The 18,793-nt window shown below is 51.4% G+C and overlaps 1 protein-coding gene across 1 annotated transcript in view; it reads left to right on the top strand.

Moving 5' to 3' along the window:
• The window catches only part of Slx9 (SLX9 ribosome biogenesis factor), a 28,815-nt gene extending 12,943 nt beyond the window's left edge, over window positions 1–15,872 (top strand). The window contains exons 3-6 of the mRNA XM_051153293.1: window positions 454–522; window positions 6,674–6,824; window positions 13,307–13,375; window positions 15,673–15,872. Of these exons, the coding sequence (XP_051009250.1) occupies window positions 454–522; window positions 6,674–6,824; window positions 13,307–13,375; window positions 15,673–15,796 (413 nt within the window). The 3' untranslated portion in view covers window positions 15,797–15,872. The remainder of the gene's footprint in view (window positions 1–453; window positions 523–6,673; window positions 6,825–13,306; window positions 13,376–15,672) is intronic.
• Window positions 15,873–18,793: the final 2,921 nt, after the last annotated feature.

Genomic DNA, 18,793 nt, shown 5'->3' with positions numbered 1-18,793 from the left:
TTTGAGGCCAGGAGCACAGGGAAGAGAGGACAAAAGCAGGCAGGCGACACTACCACCAATAAAGATAGGATGGAGAGCCAGAAGTGAGAGGCTGTAGGTTTGTGTTCTGGTGACGGGGACAGGAGGAGTCACGGGCCCCTGCACTTTATGTTTTGTGTCCTAATGCTGGCAAGCAGGGCAGAGGTGTATCATGCCCAGGGCCTGCTGGTGGTGCTGTGGCTTCCTCACATTTCCCAAATATACTGGGGGCCCGGCTAAGCTCAGAGAGCCTTACTCGGAGAGCCTTACGGTGTTGTAGCAGCATAGCGGCCCACCACTGCATGGAGCCTTGAGGCTGATGGGTTAGGACTGATTGCCTTGTCAGTGACCTTTGCCTCTGCAGGGATGGAAAGAGCCTGGGCTGAACAGACACCGTCCGACCTCACTACTCACTCATGTGCTCTCTCTCCTCAGGTACAGAGCCAAAGGCCATTTTGCCTAAGAAGGAAAAGCTGAGGCTTCGCCGTGAGCGATGGTTACAGAGTAAGTTCATAACTGTATCCTGGGAGTTAGCCACACCTGCCTCGTTCTCACTCAGGCACCTGTGCCCCATAGTGGGCTCCAGGAGGAGCTCGCTAGGAAACACTGGAGGTAGCAGTGTGTGGCTTCACTTGGGTCACATAGAGGGAGTCAGCAACAGGGCAGGATGAGGTGGTCTGTCCCCAAAGTGGGTATACACCTGTGTGGGAGCCTCCTGAACCTCCTTCTTCTCTGAAAACCATCTTGAAAGCTGTTGTTCTCTGTCCCTTTGGGTAAAAGTGCTCTAGCTGGGGTTCCATGATGAGAGCTTTAATACAGAGCTAACATGTATGTGTGTTGGGGCTCACACATACACACACATGTGTGTACATAGGGGAGGCCGTCTGCAGTTCTTTCCAGGCCTGGCTGAGGCTGGTTATTGTTTCACGATAGAGTCCATGTGGCCCAGGCTAGCTTACCTGTGGGTCGCCAGACCTGACTGTGAGCTCCTGATGTTGGTGCCTCTGCCTGGCAGCTGTGAGATTGTTGTCATAAGGCAGCGAGGCTTGCATGTCTGAGGTTGACTTTGGTCTTGCTCTCCGGTCAGGCAGATGGAACGGCTCTCCCCTCACTCCCTTCCTGTAGTAGGGTCGTCATCTTCCATAGCCCTGATTATGTGTGACTTTCCCTAAGCATTTTCTTGTGTTTATTTGAAAATTACAAAGATTGCTTTGTAGTTTTTTTCTTAGCTGTTATCTTTTTAGTGTGATTCTGCCAACTTTGGGAGTTAATTTGGAACATTTTCATCTTTACATTCTTTTATGTTTAAATGTGGTTTATTTTATTTTATTCTTGGAAAATAAGGTAATTTTTCTTGAAAACTTTAAATAAAAGGATGTTTTTTTGGGAAGCAGTATTTGTAGAAATTGATCAGTTTCCTCAATGATTACTAGTTTTATATTTTGTTACTTTTTGGATTTTTTTTTTTTTTTTAAAGAAATAGGCTGTCCTCTTCATTTCTCACACAATTCCTGGGGCTGTGCGGTGCGCCCTCTGTGGGGCAGGAGATGCCGAGGCCTCCCGGGGCTGTGCGGTGTGCCCTCTGTGGGGCAGGAGGTGCCGAGGCCTCCCGGGGCTGTGCGGTGTGCCCTCTGTGGGGCAGGAGGTGCTGAGGCCTCCCGGGGCTGTGCGGTGTGCCCTCTGTGGGGCAGGAGATGCTGAGGCCTCGGCGTGGACCTCCTCTGTCTGTGGGTGCTTCTTTGATGTGGAAGCTTTTATTCCTGGTGGCTGATTGATTTGAGTCAATTTTTATTGCTCATGGTTTCTTCTAAAATGGTCTAATTCCATCAGATCTGAGACTCTGTCAGCAAAAGGCTGTGTGTTACTTTTTTCCTCCCTCTGCCCCCACCTCCACCCTGTTCTGGTACTGAGGATTGAACCTAGAGCCTTTTATATGCTAGACTAGTGTTCTACCACTGAGCTACATGTCCAGCCTTGCTTTCTCATTGACAGTCTTTTTTATGTATATGAGTGCTTGGCCCACATGGCCTGCGGAGGTAAAAAGAAGGCATCATATCTCCTGGAACTGGAGTTATAACCAGTTATAAGCCACCATGTAGGTGCTGGGAACTGAACCGGGGTCCTCGGGAAGAGCTGTTAACTGCTGAGTGTGTTGTCATTTTTATCTGTGTCCTGCCATTGCTGATTAGATTTGTTAGGACACTTCATCTACTGGGTTCAGGAACCCTGCATACTGGTCACTAGTCCTGCTCAGTTCTCAGCTTCTGCCTGACTCCCTGGCCTGGCTTCCTTTTCAGTTTGGTTGAGATTAGTAGCTCGACTGTTTCCATGCTGGCTTCTGAGTACAGAGTAAGCCGTGTCTTCTTCAGTTAACACTTTACTCTTTTCTTTGTTGTTGTTGTTTGTGTTTTTTGAGGCATGGTTTCTCTATGTAGCCCTGGCTGTCCTAGAACTCACTCTGTAAATCAGGTATCCTCCTGACTCTGCCTCCTGAGCGCTGGGATTAAAGGCATGTGCTACCACCGCCTGGCCATAAGACTTTATCACAGCCATTCATTGATTCATTCCCATCTACCCATCAGCCCCTTCTTAGTGCATTGTTAAAGCAAGTTGCAGGCGTTCGCATGCTTGTCTACAAATAGGTTGGCTAGGGCTTAGCTTGTTTGATCCCCTTTCTGTTCTCAATGAAGAGTGTGTTTACCTGACGTCACCATTAACTTCTGACAGCTCTGTGTGCCACTTGACTGCCTGGTACGAGGTGCCATATCTAGCTTGTCTGTGGGTGGGTCTGCCATGTCTGGTAGTGCACTCACACAGGGCTCTGCCTTCCTGCCCTGCCCTGCAGGCAGCAGTGACCAGTGCCGTGGCTGACAGGCACCGCGCCGTTACTGGTCCTCACTGCTGCCCGTCTCCTGCTGATGGATGTCTGCTCTTCCATCTCAGCTGTGTGGGTAAGGCTGTCTTAGCGTTTGCTCTGGTCCTTCTGTGGACATGGTTTTAGTCTCTTATGTCAGTACTTAGGAATGGAATCTTGGGTCATAGGGCAGGTGCTTGTTTAGTTTCATGTGCAGTGCCAGACAGTCTTCTGAAGCAGTCCTTCGTGTGCTCCCCTCCAGCAGCACAGGAATTGTGGCCCCACAGCCATGCTGACCCGTGGTGTTGTGTCTTCAGTCATGCATCCGGTGACACGGGCTGATGTCCTTGTTTCATGAAAGACCACTGACGTGTGTGTGCATCTCATTTGTATTTCATCTTCATTGAGGTTCATTTTTCTTGAGGTGCTCTTATGTTTTTATTACTGAGCTTGGGGGCTTTCTGTGTGTGCTGGGTACCCGCTGGCCCTGGTCAGCTGTGTGTGTGCACTGTATTCCTTGCAGACTGTCTTACCTGTTCTTTTTTTTTTTTTTTTTTTTTTTTTTTTTTTTTCCCCCGAGACAGGGTTTCTCTGTGTAGCCTTGGCCATCCTGGACTCACTTTGTAGACCAGGCTGGCCTCGAACTCACAGCGATCCGCCTGCCTCTGCCTCCCGAGTGCTGGGATTAAAGGTGTGTGCCACCACGCCTGGCTTTGTTCATTTTCTTAACCTTTTTTTCTTTTTTGCCTACAGGAGTTTAATTTAAAAAAAAAAAAATCTAACCTATATTTCTTTTTCCATGTGGTTACAGTGTGTTGTTGCCGCTTGTGAGTCCAAGGCCAGACTGGTCTACCTAACAACAAGTTCTAGGACGGCCAGGGCTATATAGTAGACTCAGTCTCAAACAAACAAACAAACAAACAAAGGACACCTAATCCCAAATCCTGGAGATGTTTTTCTATTTTCCTTCTGAAATTGTCAGAGCCTGGCTTGTCCTCAGGCTGTGGTCCATCCTGAACTGGCACCTGCCTGTCTGCCGTGAGGGGGTGGGTGGTCCTGCTACAGTCTGCTGCAGATGGTTCTCTTTGGATTATCCTCCATTCCGTGCTTGTGCTGTGGTCCATAGTGACGGCAGCTGCAGCCGGCGGAGCCAGCACACGAGGCCTCCTCCTCTGCACCTTTGTCTTTGGTTGTTCTGGCTGTTCTTGGTTCCCAGCATTTCCATTTGTTTACTATTTGTCATTTTCCTTAAAGACAAGGGAAGCTGAGAGGGATTGTGGTTGGAGCTGCAGTGTGGATTGACTTCAGGAGGGTTTGCCACCAACACTGAATCAAGGCTAGGAACACCATAGGCCTCGCCACTAGTCTGCGTTTCCTTAGTTACCATCATCAGTGTTGTATGTGTCCCCCCCCCCCCCCCACGCACGTGCGTGCGTGCGTGCGTGCATGCATGTATTTCCCTGTGTTTTGGGCAAATTTAGTGTAGATGAGTGCTCTATTAGCCTGTAGACCAGGAGATGGCATCAGATCCCAGTATAGATGGTTGTGAGGCACCATGTGGTTTCTGGGAATTGAACTCAGGTCCTCTGGGAGAGCAGACAGTGCTCTTAACTGCTGAGCCATCTCTCCAGCCCACAAGTGAGCTTTTGAAAATAGCAACCTATGTCTTGTGACCATGCATAGGTCATGTCTTAGGTCTGGTAGCGGTCTATACTGGATTCTCCAGGACCTTCGGCAGTGTGTCTCTGCTGTGGCTGTGGACCCGGCTGATCACTCGCTCCACAGCGCCTAGCGCTGGCATGACGCTCCATGTGCCTGTCTGGTCTGAGGCAGCTCAGTAGCTGTGATTTCCTTTCCTGGATCCCAGTGCACTGCGCGGCTTGACTGTGTTCTGGCTTTCGGTGGTTTTCTACTTACTGAGAGAGAGTGTCCAACTCAAGTAATCAATTCATCCTTGGGTGCAGGGGGTGAGGGGCGGCCCTGAGTACAGCCACTGCTCTGTCTTTGTCTGGTACTTTCCCGGGCTTCACTCTTCTTTATTTTGAGGGTAGACCTGTATTCTTGCTCTGTCTATTTAAGTAACGTTTTGTTCACATTGAGAGTTTTTTTATGTTTTGAGACAAGGTCTTGAGTATCCTGGACTGTCCTTGGTGACCTTGAAGGTTCTTACCCTCCTGTCTCTAATTGAGGGTGTTGTTTTTGTTTTGTTTGAGAGTAGGATTTCGATTAGTTTCTGCAGTTGGTTAAAAGTCCTGTTGCAGTGTGGGTTAGGGAATGAGGCTGGACACCTCTGTGTTGACCCTCAGCACTCCCCTGCTTTCCCCTGCTGTCCCCTGCTGTCCCCTGCCGCTGCCTCCCTGGTAGCAGTGAGCTGATGATGGGAATGCCAGGCTGCAGTTGGCCTTGTCTTGTGAGTGCAGTAGAAACAAGGTATTTACTGTCTTGGATCTATTTATGGTTTCATTGTAACTTTTACCATGAGTAGATAGTGAGTTTTACCAGGTCTCTTCTGGCATGTCTAGTGACCAGGTTTTCTTCCCTTTCAGGCAGCTTGCTATGGGTCATGGTGGGTCATAAGAACTTCCAGACACTAAGCCGTACTTGCAGACCTGGACCACCCTGTTTGCACATCTCTGGCTTAGATTTGCTTGTGTGTGTTTGGGCTGTATCTCTTCCTTAGCCTTGCTCTCCTTTCTCTGGGTCTGCCAGTATGCGTGTATGCCTGCGTGCGCGCATGCATGAGTGCAGGCAGGCAGGCATGAGGGAGTGGCTCCAGGGAAGTTCAGTCCACCCCGTCCACCCCCCACTTTGGCTCAGGGAAGAGCTGCTTGCTGGTTTTGATGAGCTGCTAAGTGAATTGTTTGCTCTGTTCCACCTAGACTGAAAAAAAACCTATGAGATTGTCACTTTATAAATCCACTAAGTCTCTTAGGCTGCATTGGGCAGAGGGTCGTCTTTGCCTCAGGGTGAAGTGATAGACTCTGACATATTGGGGTGGTTAGGGTAGCCTGTCTGACCTGCCCTGTGAGGTACCTTCCCAGTTGTAGGGGGTGGCAGAGTTGGCTGTGTCTTGCTGAGGGGGAAGCTGCTGGTTGCCTCACCCGCCTCAGCTAGGATCAGATCAAAGAATCTGAATAAAGGCCCTTGTGTTGCTGTGTCTCCCAGAGAGAGTGGGGCTTTATCCCAGAACTGCATACACCCCACAGCCACATGCAGGCAAGTAGCAAGTTTAAGTGCTTGTTACATTCGCAACTTGGAATTCAATCGATCTTTCGAAGAAGATCAGATCCCAAGGCTATGCCCTGCATTGAGCTTGCTCTCTCATGAGCACTGTGCATACAACCTGGCCACCCACCTGCTGCCTGTTGTCCCCTGTGCCTCCCTAGGAGGCCACTCTCCTAGATTGCCCAGGATAAAGGACACTGGCTTCTCAGTAAGTGACCTATGGAAATGGAACCCAGGCCCTGCCTTCACTGTCCCTGTGTCTGTGCCCAGGCCCTGCACTGCACCCCTTACAGAGGAGGCAGTCCTATGTTCTGCAGCTCCAAGCTGACATAGTCAGCCCTGTAATTAAAGTGTGCCTCTGTGATTAAGGAGAAAAAAATAACTCAGAGCTGGCCCGCCCCCCAAGTCTTTAGGGGCGCAGAGCAGGTGACAGCAGGGGGAAACAAAGAACACTAATGCTCTCTGAGAGCAAACAGGCCCCAGGGTGCACATAACTTAGTGGGTACCTTGGCATTGGTGGCTTCTGAGGGGGCTGGGGAGTGGGGTTTAATTGGCATATACTCCTGTCTCTCTCAGAAATTGAAGCCATAAAGCTGGCAGAGCAGAAGCTCAGGGAGGAACGAAGGCGCAGGGCCATGGTGGTGGTAGGCGACCTGCACCCCCTGAGGGATGCCCTACCTGAGCTGCAGGAACTGGAGGCCAGCCGCAGACAGCAGCAGACCACATGGTGAGTGTCTGGCACCGGCCACCTCGTAAGAGCTGTGGTCGGCAGCCCTGGATCGCCACAGCCCTGAATTCAGAGGGCAGGAGAGGGACTGATAGCCGGCTACAAAGGCTCCCATCTCTGCCAGGTGAGTGAGTCACCGCTCAAGCCACACATGGCTCAGAGAGCCTCACCTTGACTTGAGCCCTTGGATGTTGTGACTCTGTTGTCAAAGAGGCACCTGGCTTAGGCCCGGCGGGAGCCTGACTAGCCCACCCATGTGAGCTCTCTCGTGCCTTCTTTCCTCTGGCCTCGGTTTCCATCCTAGGCACATGGTCAGCACAGCCTCGTGGCCTTTGCCGTGCGTCCACCTGGCTTTCCTGCTCCCCTTGCAGACAGCTCTGATGTCCCTCTTTCAGTGAACCTTCACCTGACACCTGCCTGTGCACCCCCTCCCCCACCCCTGCCAAGGGCGAGACTCTATTCTTGGGCACTCTGTGGAGCCCTCAGTAAGGGCATGGAACCCACACAGCCCTAACTTTACCCATCCTTCTTGTGCAATGAGGGGATGAGGGATGGACACAGGGCAGCACGGGGCTCTCAGAACTGCAGAGCTGTGCTTTCAGCCAGACGGCGGGGCTTCAGGGCTCGCTGTTCTCCGTAGCTGCTGGCTTTCAGTGTTTGTCACTGTTTGTGGGGGGTTTTGTTTTTGTTTTTTGGAGGGTGGTGGTGGTTAGGGTTGAGACAAGGCCTCACTATCCTGGCCGGCCTGTAATTTACTGAGTGACACACACTAACCTTGAACTTAATGTCATCCCCCTGCCTCCACCTGAAGTGTTGGGATTACAGGTGTGAGCCACCACACAAGGCGTGTTACTTCTTATTTCCTTTAGAAAATAGTCTCTCTCCTGCTGAATTTTCATCTGAGGATAAAACGAAGATTGTGTGCACTTGTCTGTGAGCCCTCACCCTTGTCATAGGGCAGGTGGCTGACATGCTATAGAACCGGATGGCCAAGGGCTGGGTTCCCAAGATGGAACACCCATTCTGCTCCGGCCAGACTCAGCCTGACATGGGGTCAAGACTCAGCAGCCGAACAGAGCCAGCGGTGCAGATTCCATTCTTGGTTCTTAAGCAAAAAATGTGACCCTGGTCAAGGGTCCCTTCCCTCTTTATAGTTTCTCATCTGAAAAATGTGCTTGGGGCTCCCAGAAGTGGGAGAGCTACATAAACAGCCTGCTCTACCAGCCCCGAGAGGAATGTGTTGGGGCCATGTGCCTCCCCAGGATTGCTTCATTGTGATAGGAGAAGGTTCCCATCCTGCCCCGCCCTGAGCGCTTGCTTGCAGGAGCCGAGCACTTGGCCTCCCTCACTCTGCGGCAACCAGTTGACTGTGCTGTGTCTCAGAACAGCTTTAGAAGCTAAGTGTGGTGATGTGCCCATAGTCTCAGCACTTGAGTGGTTGAGGCAGGAAGATTGCTGCAAAGCTGAGGCCAGCCTGCTATGCATCATGAGACCCTCTCTCAAAATAACAAGAAAAACAAGCAGTAGTTTAGATTTGCAGAAAAATAGCAAAGATAGTTCCCTGTTAACATCTAAGTTAGTGTCGTGAGTTTGTCTCAGTGAACCAGGGTTGAACCATATGTAGTAATAGATTTAAAGCATCTGTCTGTGAGATGCCCACCGTGCACTTTACCTGACCTGCGTTTGGATCGCCAGCACCCATGTAAAAACCTGCATGTGGCATCTGTAACCCCAGTGCTGTGTAGGTGGACACAGCAACATTTCTGGAGCTCATTGGCCAGCTATTCTAGCCAAATTGATGAGCTCCAAGTAAAATAAGGTAGCGTTATTGAGGAAGACACCTGAGGTTGACCTCTAGCCTTCATAGGCACATACACACACATGCACACACACATGCACACACATGCACATACCTATATGAACACACACACACCACAAATGAAATCCTAACAGGAGGAAACTTGATGTGTGCGCTTTCCATTTCCTCAGGTTCCTTTTGGCTGTGAGCTTTTCAGACTTAGGCAGGGTTGATTTGGGGGGGGGGGGAGGGGCAGGAGGTGGTTTTTAGAGCAGAGTTTCCCTGTGTAGCCCTGGCTATCCTGGCGCTTGCTCTGTAGACCAGGCTGGCCTCAAACTCAGAGATCCACCTGCCTCTGCCTCCCAAGTGCTGGGATAAAAGGCGTGCGCCACCAGTGCCCAGTGAGTCACTGTTATTTTGAGGGATTTTTGCCATCCCTTGATTGAAGTCTGTCCCATGTTTCTGTGAGGGTAGAAAAGACCTAGGTTGCCAGGAAGAAGCTCACACTTTGTCCCCTTCCACTCTGCCTTTTGGGAAGGAAGTGGCCATGCCTGGCCCAGGGTGGGGAGCTATGATCCCTCTCTTCAGGGGCAGGGTTTGCAGAGTCTTGGCTTTTGCCTCTTCCCCTATTCCTTACCCATCACTAATGGAGGTTCTCGTAGATTCGTGAGTGTCTCCTTTATGTGTAAGGGCTGTCATCCAACGCTGCTTCACTTACTGCTGCAGTTGGTCCAGCGGCGGCCACTGGCATTTCTTTCAGTAGCTCCCAGGTGGTTGTGATCTGCCCGTGTGCACAGTGGGTGTCTGAGTGCTTCCTTCCTCACTTTATGACATCAGCAGATGCTTAGAGCTCACCTTGGGCATCTTCTGCCTGGTCCTGGAACAGGGTGTTTCTCCAAGGAGCCTGACTCCTTGCCTTGAAGAATGAGGCCAGGTAACTGGCTCTGAGGCTGGAGTGCTGGTCACACCAGAGTCTTCTACTAGAGCAGATGCTCCAGTCCAAGTGCTGACCTGAGCACATGTGCTTGGAGGAGAAGAGCAATTACAAGACCGTCCTCACTCTGGTAGCTGTGTTCACGCACCGGAGACTGCTGGCTCCACTTGGGGGATTCTAGAAGGATTCAGTGGTCCCTGAGAGCTCGTCTATCGTGGTCATGGTTTGTACAGCAAAGGGAAGAAAGACATGGCCGAGCATGGGGAGCCCCAGAGGCAGAGCTGGAGTCAGGGCGGGAGGCTCACCCAGCACCGAGGACTGCAGCTGTGACAGCGACTCTGCTCTGCCTTTGGCCGCTTTTCTCCATACCTGCACCCTGACAGCCCCTTGGGGGTTCAGACCCCGAGTATCTCTTTACTGTGTTAAACTGGCCTTGTCCTGGGCAGTGCTCTTCTCAGTGAGAAGGAAGGCGCTGTATCTGCATGGTTACCCTAGGGGCCAACTAGTTTCTGCCTATCACAGTCGTATTCCTCCTCATGTCCTAGGTTCAAAGGGACATGCTGTGGGACAGTCCTGTCATCTTCTTCATATTACCTGGTTTGCTGCAGGTCCATGGTGTGGCCTGGTATTGCTTCATGGCAGAATGGCCTAAGGGTCTTCACAGTACCCTGCAGGTACCTAGGGTAGTGCCTATTCTCTCAGTGGAGCTAGGCTGGACGGTCTGCAGCATTCCTGAGGTACACTGTAGGCCATGCTGCCTGTCACCAGCCAACCTACTTATGAGAGATGAAATTCTCCACAACTGGCCAGACGTGGTGGTGCATGCCCTTAATTCCAGCAGTCCAGAGACAGAAATAGGTAGATCTCTGAGTTCTAAGTCAACCTGTTCTATAGAGCAAGTTGTAGGGCAACCAGGGCTTACACAGCAAACCCTTGTCTTAAACAAAAACAAACAAACAAATTTTCTAGGACAGGGCTTGTGCTTTTTCTACTCATGGCCCCTTTGCACCTGAGGAGATGTTTTTGTTGTTATTTGTTTGTTTGTTTTTTTGAGACAGGTTCTCACTCTATAGCTCACTATGCAGACCAAGCTGGCCTTGAACTCACAGAGGTGTGCCTGCCTCTGCCACCCACGTGCTGGGATTAAAGGTGTGCGCCCCTATGCTAGCTTCCTGAGAAGATTTTATGTGGTCCCAAGTACATAGGTTTGTGTACAAATTAAACACTGACAGAATAAATCATAAATAAGTTTATTTTTAAAACAATCCTATGGGATACATATAATTTTACCTTTATTAAAGATGAAAAAGCCTATTTACATTCTGAGATGAATATGCTTGTTTAACATAAAGAATTAAATCTTGGATTGAAGAGATTGATCAGTGATGAAGAACGCTTGCTGCTTTTGCAGAGGTCCCTGTTTCAGTTCCCAGCACCCACACTGAGTGGCTCACAGCCACCTGTAACTCCAGCTCCAGGGGATCTGATGCCCTCTTCTGGCCTCCATGGGCACCTGCACTCATGATATTCACTTAGACACATGATGCCCACATAAGTAAAAATAGAAACAAATCTTTTAAATTATTTATTTATTTTGGTTTTTTGAGGCAGGGTTTCTCTTTGTAGCCTTGACTGTCCTGCACTTGCTTTGTAGACCAGGCTGACCTCGAACTCACAAATCTTTTTTAAAAATTAATAAATCCTGGCTCTCTATTATTAGGGATGTAGAGTATCTTTAGGATTTTTTGGAGTTAATAACATTTTAATTCTATAATCATAAATGCTAAGAATGCTGTTTCACATAGTAAACAGAGGACAAAAAATATATGTTTCAGAAATCCTGGAAATTATTTCTAACTCCAAGCAAAATTTCATTTAATTATTTGTTTATCTGCTTATTTATTTTTATGAAACTCAAGCCAGCAACTCAAACAGCCATTTTAAAATCGAGGATTCTAAAAATACCGTGCAAAGATGCCCTGATTTGACGCTGGCGTGAAGAACGATAAGAACACATCACACGCGGTCGTTTCCACATTTACACCCTCGTGCTTCCCTGAGAGCTAGGAACTTCACAAAGGAAGAACACTGCCGCTCCTCCCATGTGACAGCCTGCATGAGGAGCCAAGCAGTGCTGCCTGGCACTGCACGCTCTGTTGTGCCTTCAGGACCAAGGCTGCAGTAAAGGTGCATAATGCAATGAAGGCAAATCCTGCCCAGAACATCCTGCGTTCATTCTGCATTTGGTTCTGAGTTTATTTTTGGCTGTTGTGTGTTTAGAAGTCTACTGTTGTTAAAGTTTTCAGTTATGGAACACCATATGGGGTTGTGCTCTAGGAAGTCCACCATCTGCCCATGGAAGAACTCCACAGGGGTTAGGCTGTGCTCTTGCTTGCTTCCTGTGTCTGTCTGTGCCTGAGCACAGAGTGCTGTAAGACCCGGGCTGCTGCCACCCTTCTCTGAGCAGCCCTGGACTGCATTTAGGGGACTTTCCCCATCATGTAGCCTCTGGGACTGAGAGCACTAAGTCTGGTCACCTGAGGCAGTGGTCCTCTGCAAGCTGTCCTGGGGGCACTGGCCACCACTGCTTAGATGCTGCTTCTCATACCGCAGTGGGTTCTGGGGCCTCTGGAAAGGCTGAGCAAACAAGCATGAAGTTATCGTCTTAACAGACTGGGCCAGGAAAAGGGTTGCGTGCAGCCCGACAGTCCTTCCCCAGGGGACCAGAGGCCTGGGTGTGAGAAAGCACGGAGAAGACACAAAGTGTGGTTCATTCATATTTGAAGAGGAACATGAATAGATCAAGCCTCCTGCTTGGGAGTCTAAATTAGGTACTGGCCCAGGGCATGGTGCTTTCCGCCCTTCCTCTGGCTGCCTGCCTTTCTGGGCTTCACTCTTTTAGCATGGCATCTCTGAAATAATCTTGTCAGGTGGTAGGCTCTGGGTTTCTCTGTGCCCAGCTCTATTGCTGGGGTGTGGGGCTGCTTCTCCCTTCCCCATATTGAGTCAGGTTCCCGGGGATGGTGGAGGGATACTCTGCCATCACTGGAGCCACCAGGATTGGGTTTGACCTTAGGAGATGTGCTACCTCGCACTGAGCCCAGGCACTCAGGCTAACCCCCCACGTCAGATCCAGTGTAGTGGCTTGGAGGGTCCTGAGAATCTTCTCACTGTATCCTGGTTTGGTAGTCAGCAGGCAGGACCCTCTTGCCCCAGAAGGTCCCTCGGTGCACTTTGGCATTCAAAGGCCAGATATGGTGTCTGTGCCTGGTTCCTAAGATCACATTGAAGTGGCCGTTGCCACATACCTCTAGTAGCATAGCCCTCTCTTCTCATCAAAAGTGAGAGGACAATGCCTGGTGCCTGTGTTGTGTCAAGAAGTGCTGTCTGTGTGTGGGTACAGTTCGGTTCTGCTCTGCAGTGGAGTAAAGGGGCCAGGGCAAGCTGCTGCTTAGATGGCTTGTTCTCCACTAAGGTTGGACAGGTGGCAGACTCAGGGTACAAATGTGATGTGTTTTCCTGGGGTGACAGTCTGTTCGGTATCCCACAGGAACCTTAGGGAGTGAGACAAGGGCCCAGATAGTGTGGATTTCAGCTCCAGATACGGGAGCCAGGTGACCCAGGTGACCCAGGTGACCCAGGCTCCATGGCCAGTGTGCGGCATGGAACTCATGACACCAGGGGCGCCACAGAGACACATTGTCTGGTGAAATGCGGTGTCAGACTAACTTGGACTCTCTGTGTCCACAGCAGGGCAACCAGCAAGCCCAGGCCAGTGGAGCTTAGCCGGATGAGCACAGCCCAGAGACAGCAGCTCCTGTGAGTACAGCCCTGCCCCACCCCTTCCCAGCTCTGGCTCCCACCCTCTTCTCTGACCGGCTTTGGCTTTTGACTCCAGGTGGGAGCCATTTTGGGGACCAAGAACTTGGCTGCCCTGTAGTTAGGCCTTGAGTGCCTCTCTGGTGTTTGCAGGGAGAGGTGATGGCATCTAGTGTGAGAACTTAGCCATCCCTGAGCCTCTGGGCATGAGATCCTGGCTCTGCTTTTCAGCCTCTGTGCACTTGGCTCCAGCGGTTTGCCAGCTGGGGTGGGGGTGGGGGGACCCGAAGCGGCCTAGATCTCACACCAACACATGACATTTTTCTTTTGTCTGTACGGAACCGCTGTTATTTATTAGTGTTGCATGCTCTGTGTCAAATTTTCCTGAAGCCCTTCATGCCCTTTCAGTGTATGGGTTAAGTAAGGTCTTTTTAATGATTGCTTTTTGTTTTGGAAATTTGTATTGAACTTTATAGCCTCAACTCTCTTCCCAGTGCTGGGAATTGTACCCAGAGCCTCAGACATTCTGTCTGAGCTCCACTGCTGGGATAAACCTTGTCTTCTGTGTTTGTAGCCCCGACTGGCCTGGAACTCGCTCTGTAGACCAGGCTGGCCTTAAGCTCACAGAGATCCACCTGCCTCTGTCTTCTGTGTGTTGGAATCATAGGTGTGCACCACCACTGCCCGGCTCTTGTTTTTGTTTTTTAAGATAGGTTCTTACTAAGCTACCCAGCCTGGTCTTGAACTCTCTCTGACCAAGGCGGGCCTTGAAGATGCTGTTCTCGTGCGTCAGCCTTCTGAGCAGCTAGCATCGCAGGCCCAGGCAATAGGCCCAGCTAGCCTCATCCCTGTCCTGCAGACTGGCTCCCAGTTCTCAGACTTGGAACACCGTTGTGCGCTCTCAAGGCCTCCTCGTCTCTCCCACACTTCTTCTATTTTTAAAAAGATTTATTTATTATGTATATAGCATTCTGCCTGCAGGCCAGAAGAGATGGTTGTGAGCCACCATGTGCTCGCTGGGAATTGAACTCATGACCTCTGGGAGAGCAGTCAGTGCTCTTAACCTCTGAGCCATCTCTCCAGCCCCTCTCCCACACTTCTTAGTCCATCTTCACGTGACCCCTTTCAGGCTTATTGTGTGTGTGTCTTACTTGTTTCTCCTCTTGTGTGGACACACTTCTTTCTCACTAGCTTTGTCTGACGGCAGCTAGTATACACAGTTGCTGCTGGGCCGGCATCCACCTGGCCTGTTGGTTCTCTGGCAGTTGCCCGAGCCTCTGCTATAGCTTAGCCTGCACCAGGGCAGCTCCCTCTGCACTGTGGCTGGGACAGCAGTAGTTCTACCTGCCGGGATATGGCCTGCCCCCACAGCTTCTGTCCCTGCACCTCCCTCCAAGTGCTCTCCTGTTGCTGTGAAAAGTCACTGTGACCAAGGCAGCTCTTACAAAAGGAAGCATTTGATTAGGGCTGCCTTATGTTTCAGAGGGTCAGTCCGTTAGCATCAAGGCGGGACGCAGACAGGCATGTTGCCTGTACAGGCAGTAGCTGAGAGCTCTACATCTTGATCCACAGGCAGCAGGTAGAGAAAAAGAGAGAATGGCCGTTGTGTGGGTTTTGAAGCCTCAAAGTCCACTGCCAGTGACACACCTTCTCCAGCAAGGCCACATCCCTGATCTCTCCCAAGTAGTTCCACTGACTGAGGACCAACAATTCAAACATATGCGCCTATGTGCCATTTGCCTTCTCTGTTGACTGACATTGCATGTGGAAGCAACACAGGCCCGTGTCTCCCGGCTCCACTGAAGGTGGCCACACTGGGCTAGAGAGAGAGTTGAGAGGACCTGACAGTCGAGGCTCTTGCATATCTGAGAGGTCAGGGTCACTAAGGCACCCAGGCCCCCTGAGCTGCCTGTGTCCGAAGCTGTGTTGCTGCCCCATTGCCTAAAGCTCTCTAGTACACATCTATTTTGGGCTTATTTGGGAGGAAGGCACCTCTTATATAAGGCTGTCTTCAGGGCCCATGGCTGCCTCTGCTCCCTGTTTGTCAGCTTCTGCCCTGGCAGCAGCCCCCAGCTAAGTGCTCTTAGACAGACTGGTAGGGCGGCCCTACCTGTGGTCGGTGCATGCTCAGCAGCCTGTGTGCCCTTGCCTCCTGCCGGAAGTCCTGACGCCCTGTCACTGTAGCTCGTGGCTACCTGGGCTCTGCTGTCTGCTCCAGTGTTGGGTGTCTGGGCCTGTTGTGTGGGTCTTGGGGTCCTTGTTCTTCCCACGCTGACCTCTGCTTTCCATTCTTTCAGGGAAGAAGAAAGGACCCGGTTTCAGGAGCTCCTGGCCAGCCCATCCTACAGAGCCAGTCCTCTGCTGACCATCGGGCAGCAGCTGGCACACCAGATGCAGCTGGAAGGTGGCAAACAGCTCTGACCAGGACAGCGTGTGCTGTGAGAGCCAAGGGACTTAACGAGTGGTGGGAGGCAGCACAGCTCTGAACCCTGTCCTGTACCTGAGTGGCCACCTAGGGGAGGGGAAGGAAGAGCTGCTGGGGAGGACAAATAAAGTGATGGAAGGACTGTGGCTCCCATGGCCTGGAGCCCGTCTGTGGCTTCACTTCCCACATAGAGCCAGCCACTCCTGCGTTTCCAAGGCTGGCTGATCCTGGGACAGCTGTCCTAGTTGCGTGCTGAAGAAGCCCAGGGCCCACAGCTGGGGGGCAGGCAGAGTTGGGGTGGTTGCTCATGTGGGGATCTGAGGGGGCTTCACTTGTGTGAACTACTAGACGCCTGTCAAGAAGCTCTCTACCCCTCAGCCCTTGGCATCCCTTCCCAGCTCCGTTTGGGACCCTGGTCACAGCAGGGCACCCCAGCTGCCTACCTTGCTTCTCACATCATTTGTCTTTGGCCAGGCCACACCTTTTTGTGGCTTTGGCCTCTCAGCCCAAGCTCCTCACTGCCTTTTACTACTAAGATCTGAAGGCAGAACAGGCCCAGCCCAGACTATCTCTTACCTGGGTGGCAAAATAGACCTGTGTTAGGCATGAGTGGGCTATTGGGATATGAAGGTGAAGGCAGCACACAAAGGTCCCACAACTCACACTGACCCGTGTTCCACGTTACTTCTGGGAGGTGCTGATGGGGCCACTAACCCTCCCACAGTGGTCTGTACCCTTTTACAAGGGGACACACATGTTCACAGCTCCCCAGCCCCCATGAGTGGGGACTGGCAACAGTAGAGCCTTGGCCTTTTGCCTGGACAGAGCAGGTGAGTCCTCCAGTCCTGATGTGGGCACCTTAGGGCGTTTGGTGAATGGAAGTGATAAGAGAAAATTGGTCTAAGTTGGGTGTGGCAAAGGCGGATAGATCCCTTTTAGTTCAAGGTCAGTTTGGTCTACAGATCAGTTCTAGGACAGCCAGGGCTACACAGAGAAACCTCGTTTCAAAAAACCAAATTAATTAATTAATTAATTTAAAAAGTGAGCCAGTCTGGACACAGGCTCAAGTTCCCTTCACTAGAGGCCATTTCAGCCATCTGCTGAGGACACTGGAGCTTCCTTTCTTGGGGGAAATAGATTCTCATGAAGAGAAGGCGAGTGTGCCTAAATGTGCCTGTGGTGCGCGTGCTGTCCAGTGTGGCTGGCACGCCTACAGGGTTTCTCCTCTTCCTCGTGTTCTGCGTATTGAGACTTCCATGATGTGGCTTCAGGCGACTCCAGTCTGGCCATGGCTAGCACCTTCTCACGATGCTCCTGCTGGGGAACCTTGGGCCACCCTCCAGGCTCCACAAGGCCAGCTTCATGTTGAGGTCAGTCACAGAGGTCACACACAGCAGATGGCACAAGTGGACATCACTGGGGCAGCCTCATAACTGCTGCATGAAGATATGTACAGGAGCAGAGCAGCGCCTGGCTGGCCAGAGGCTAGACGCCGTGGCCATGCGGGGCTCTGTAGGCCGCTTCACCTCAGATGAAGCATGTGGACGGACATGAGGCAGAGCCCAAGAAAGCGGTTCTCTGTGTGGATGATGGGAGTTCTCTAGGTTTGTGTACTTTCCGATGTTTATAGAATAAACGTGAATCACATGGCAGTGCGTTTCTGTGAAAATGCACAATTCCCTGGTTTCCACGCTGATTTAAAGTGTGAAATGAGCGAGGCAGGGGGGTAGGGGGGCATAACAGGACCCCGGTTCCTCCATCCCTGAGGTAGAGCCTGGCTTCTCTGGTCACCCTCTGCTCAGGAGATGGCAGGTGGCAGCCCTGGATACCTCCCTGAGGGTGAGTGTCTGCTGCATAGGGATGGGCAGCTGTGGGAATGCCACTGTAGCCGAGCTCCAGACCCTGTGTTGAAGCTGGTGACTGTTGGGAGGAAGAGGGCCCAGTGAAGTTAGGTCTTTGGGAGTGTCCCCTTATACGGGACATTGGGTTCCTCTTTGACTTTTCAGTCACATGAGCTCAGTATTACCTCATGGTGTGAGGTCATCACCATGGGGCCAAGCCATCAGGAGCAGGCCTTTCCTCCAAAGTGCATTCCCAGGTACTGTATGCCCAGCAAGGAAGAGCGTCAATGGCCACAGAGCAAGGGACTTGGCGGCTAAGCATTGTCTTCCTTGAGCCCGGACCCTGACCATGGAGTTTCTTCTGTCCTAAGCAGGACTGGGCCTGCCCGCCCCACCCTGTCCTTACTCAAGTGTGTGGTAGTTGGGAGGGAGGCCAAGATGAGTCCTGGTGATTGGAACACTGAGGGACCTCATCTCAGCAGACACACAGACACAAGCCATGTTGCAGGATGGCCTGGACTTTGTCCCCGGTCATGAGTCCTCTCAGTCCCTTTTCCGTGTCTGCTCTGGTGTTCCTAGCTGCCGGCCTGCTGAAGCAGGACCTCCTGAGCCTGGACAAGCCATCCAGCTCACCCTGCCTTTGTCTAGCCTTTGATTCAGACGAAAGCAAATCAGAATGCACGGAGCGCCCCTAAACTGCTGAGCACCCACCCTGGTTTCCTCTACTCCAACAGACGTGGACACTTGGATGCTTAGGAGTCTCATGGGGTTTGGTACTGCTCTGAACCACTGAGTGGCCAAGCATTGGGGTGGTGGGAACCTTTATCCAACTGGGTGGCATAATGAAACAGCCTGGAGGCCAAATGCTCACAGCCCTGCGCCACGCTGCTCCTCTCTGCTCTGATCCCAGGATTTGGGGATCAGGAGGGGAGAGGAAGAGAAAGTGCATGCTGGCGTGCATGTGCTGAGAACAGTCACTAAATTTAGGGCCCTGTGCTCTGAGCATATTTTGATGTTGAGACAGGGTCTTACTGTGTAGCCCAGGTTGACCTCAAACTTGTGGCAAACCTCCTGCCTCAGGCTACCAACTGTTGGGATCACACGTGTGTTCCACCTGACTCCATACAGTCAACTAGCTCTACAGTGACTCCA

This window comes from Acomys russatus, chromosome 11, assembly GCF_903995435.1.
Source record: "Acomys russatus chromosome 11, mAcoRus1.1, whole genome shotgun sequence".
Lineage (NCBI taxonomy): Eukaryota > Metazoa > Chordata > Mammalia > Rodentia > Muridae > Acomys > Acomys russatus.
Note: the sequence above shows the minus strand (reverse complement) of the source record. Positions and strands in the feature narration are given on the sequence as shown.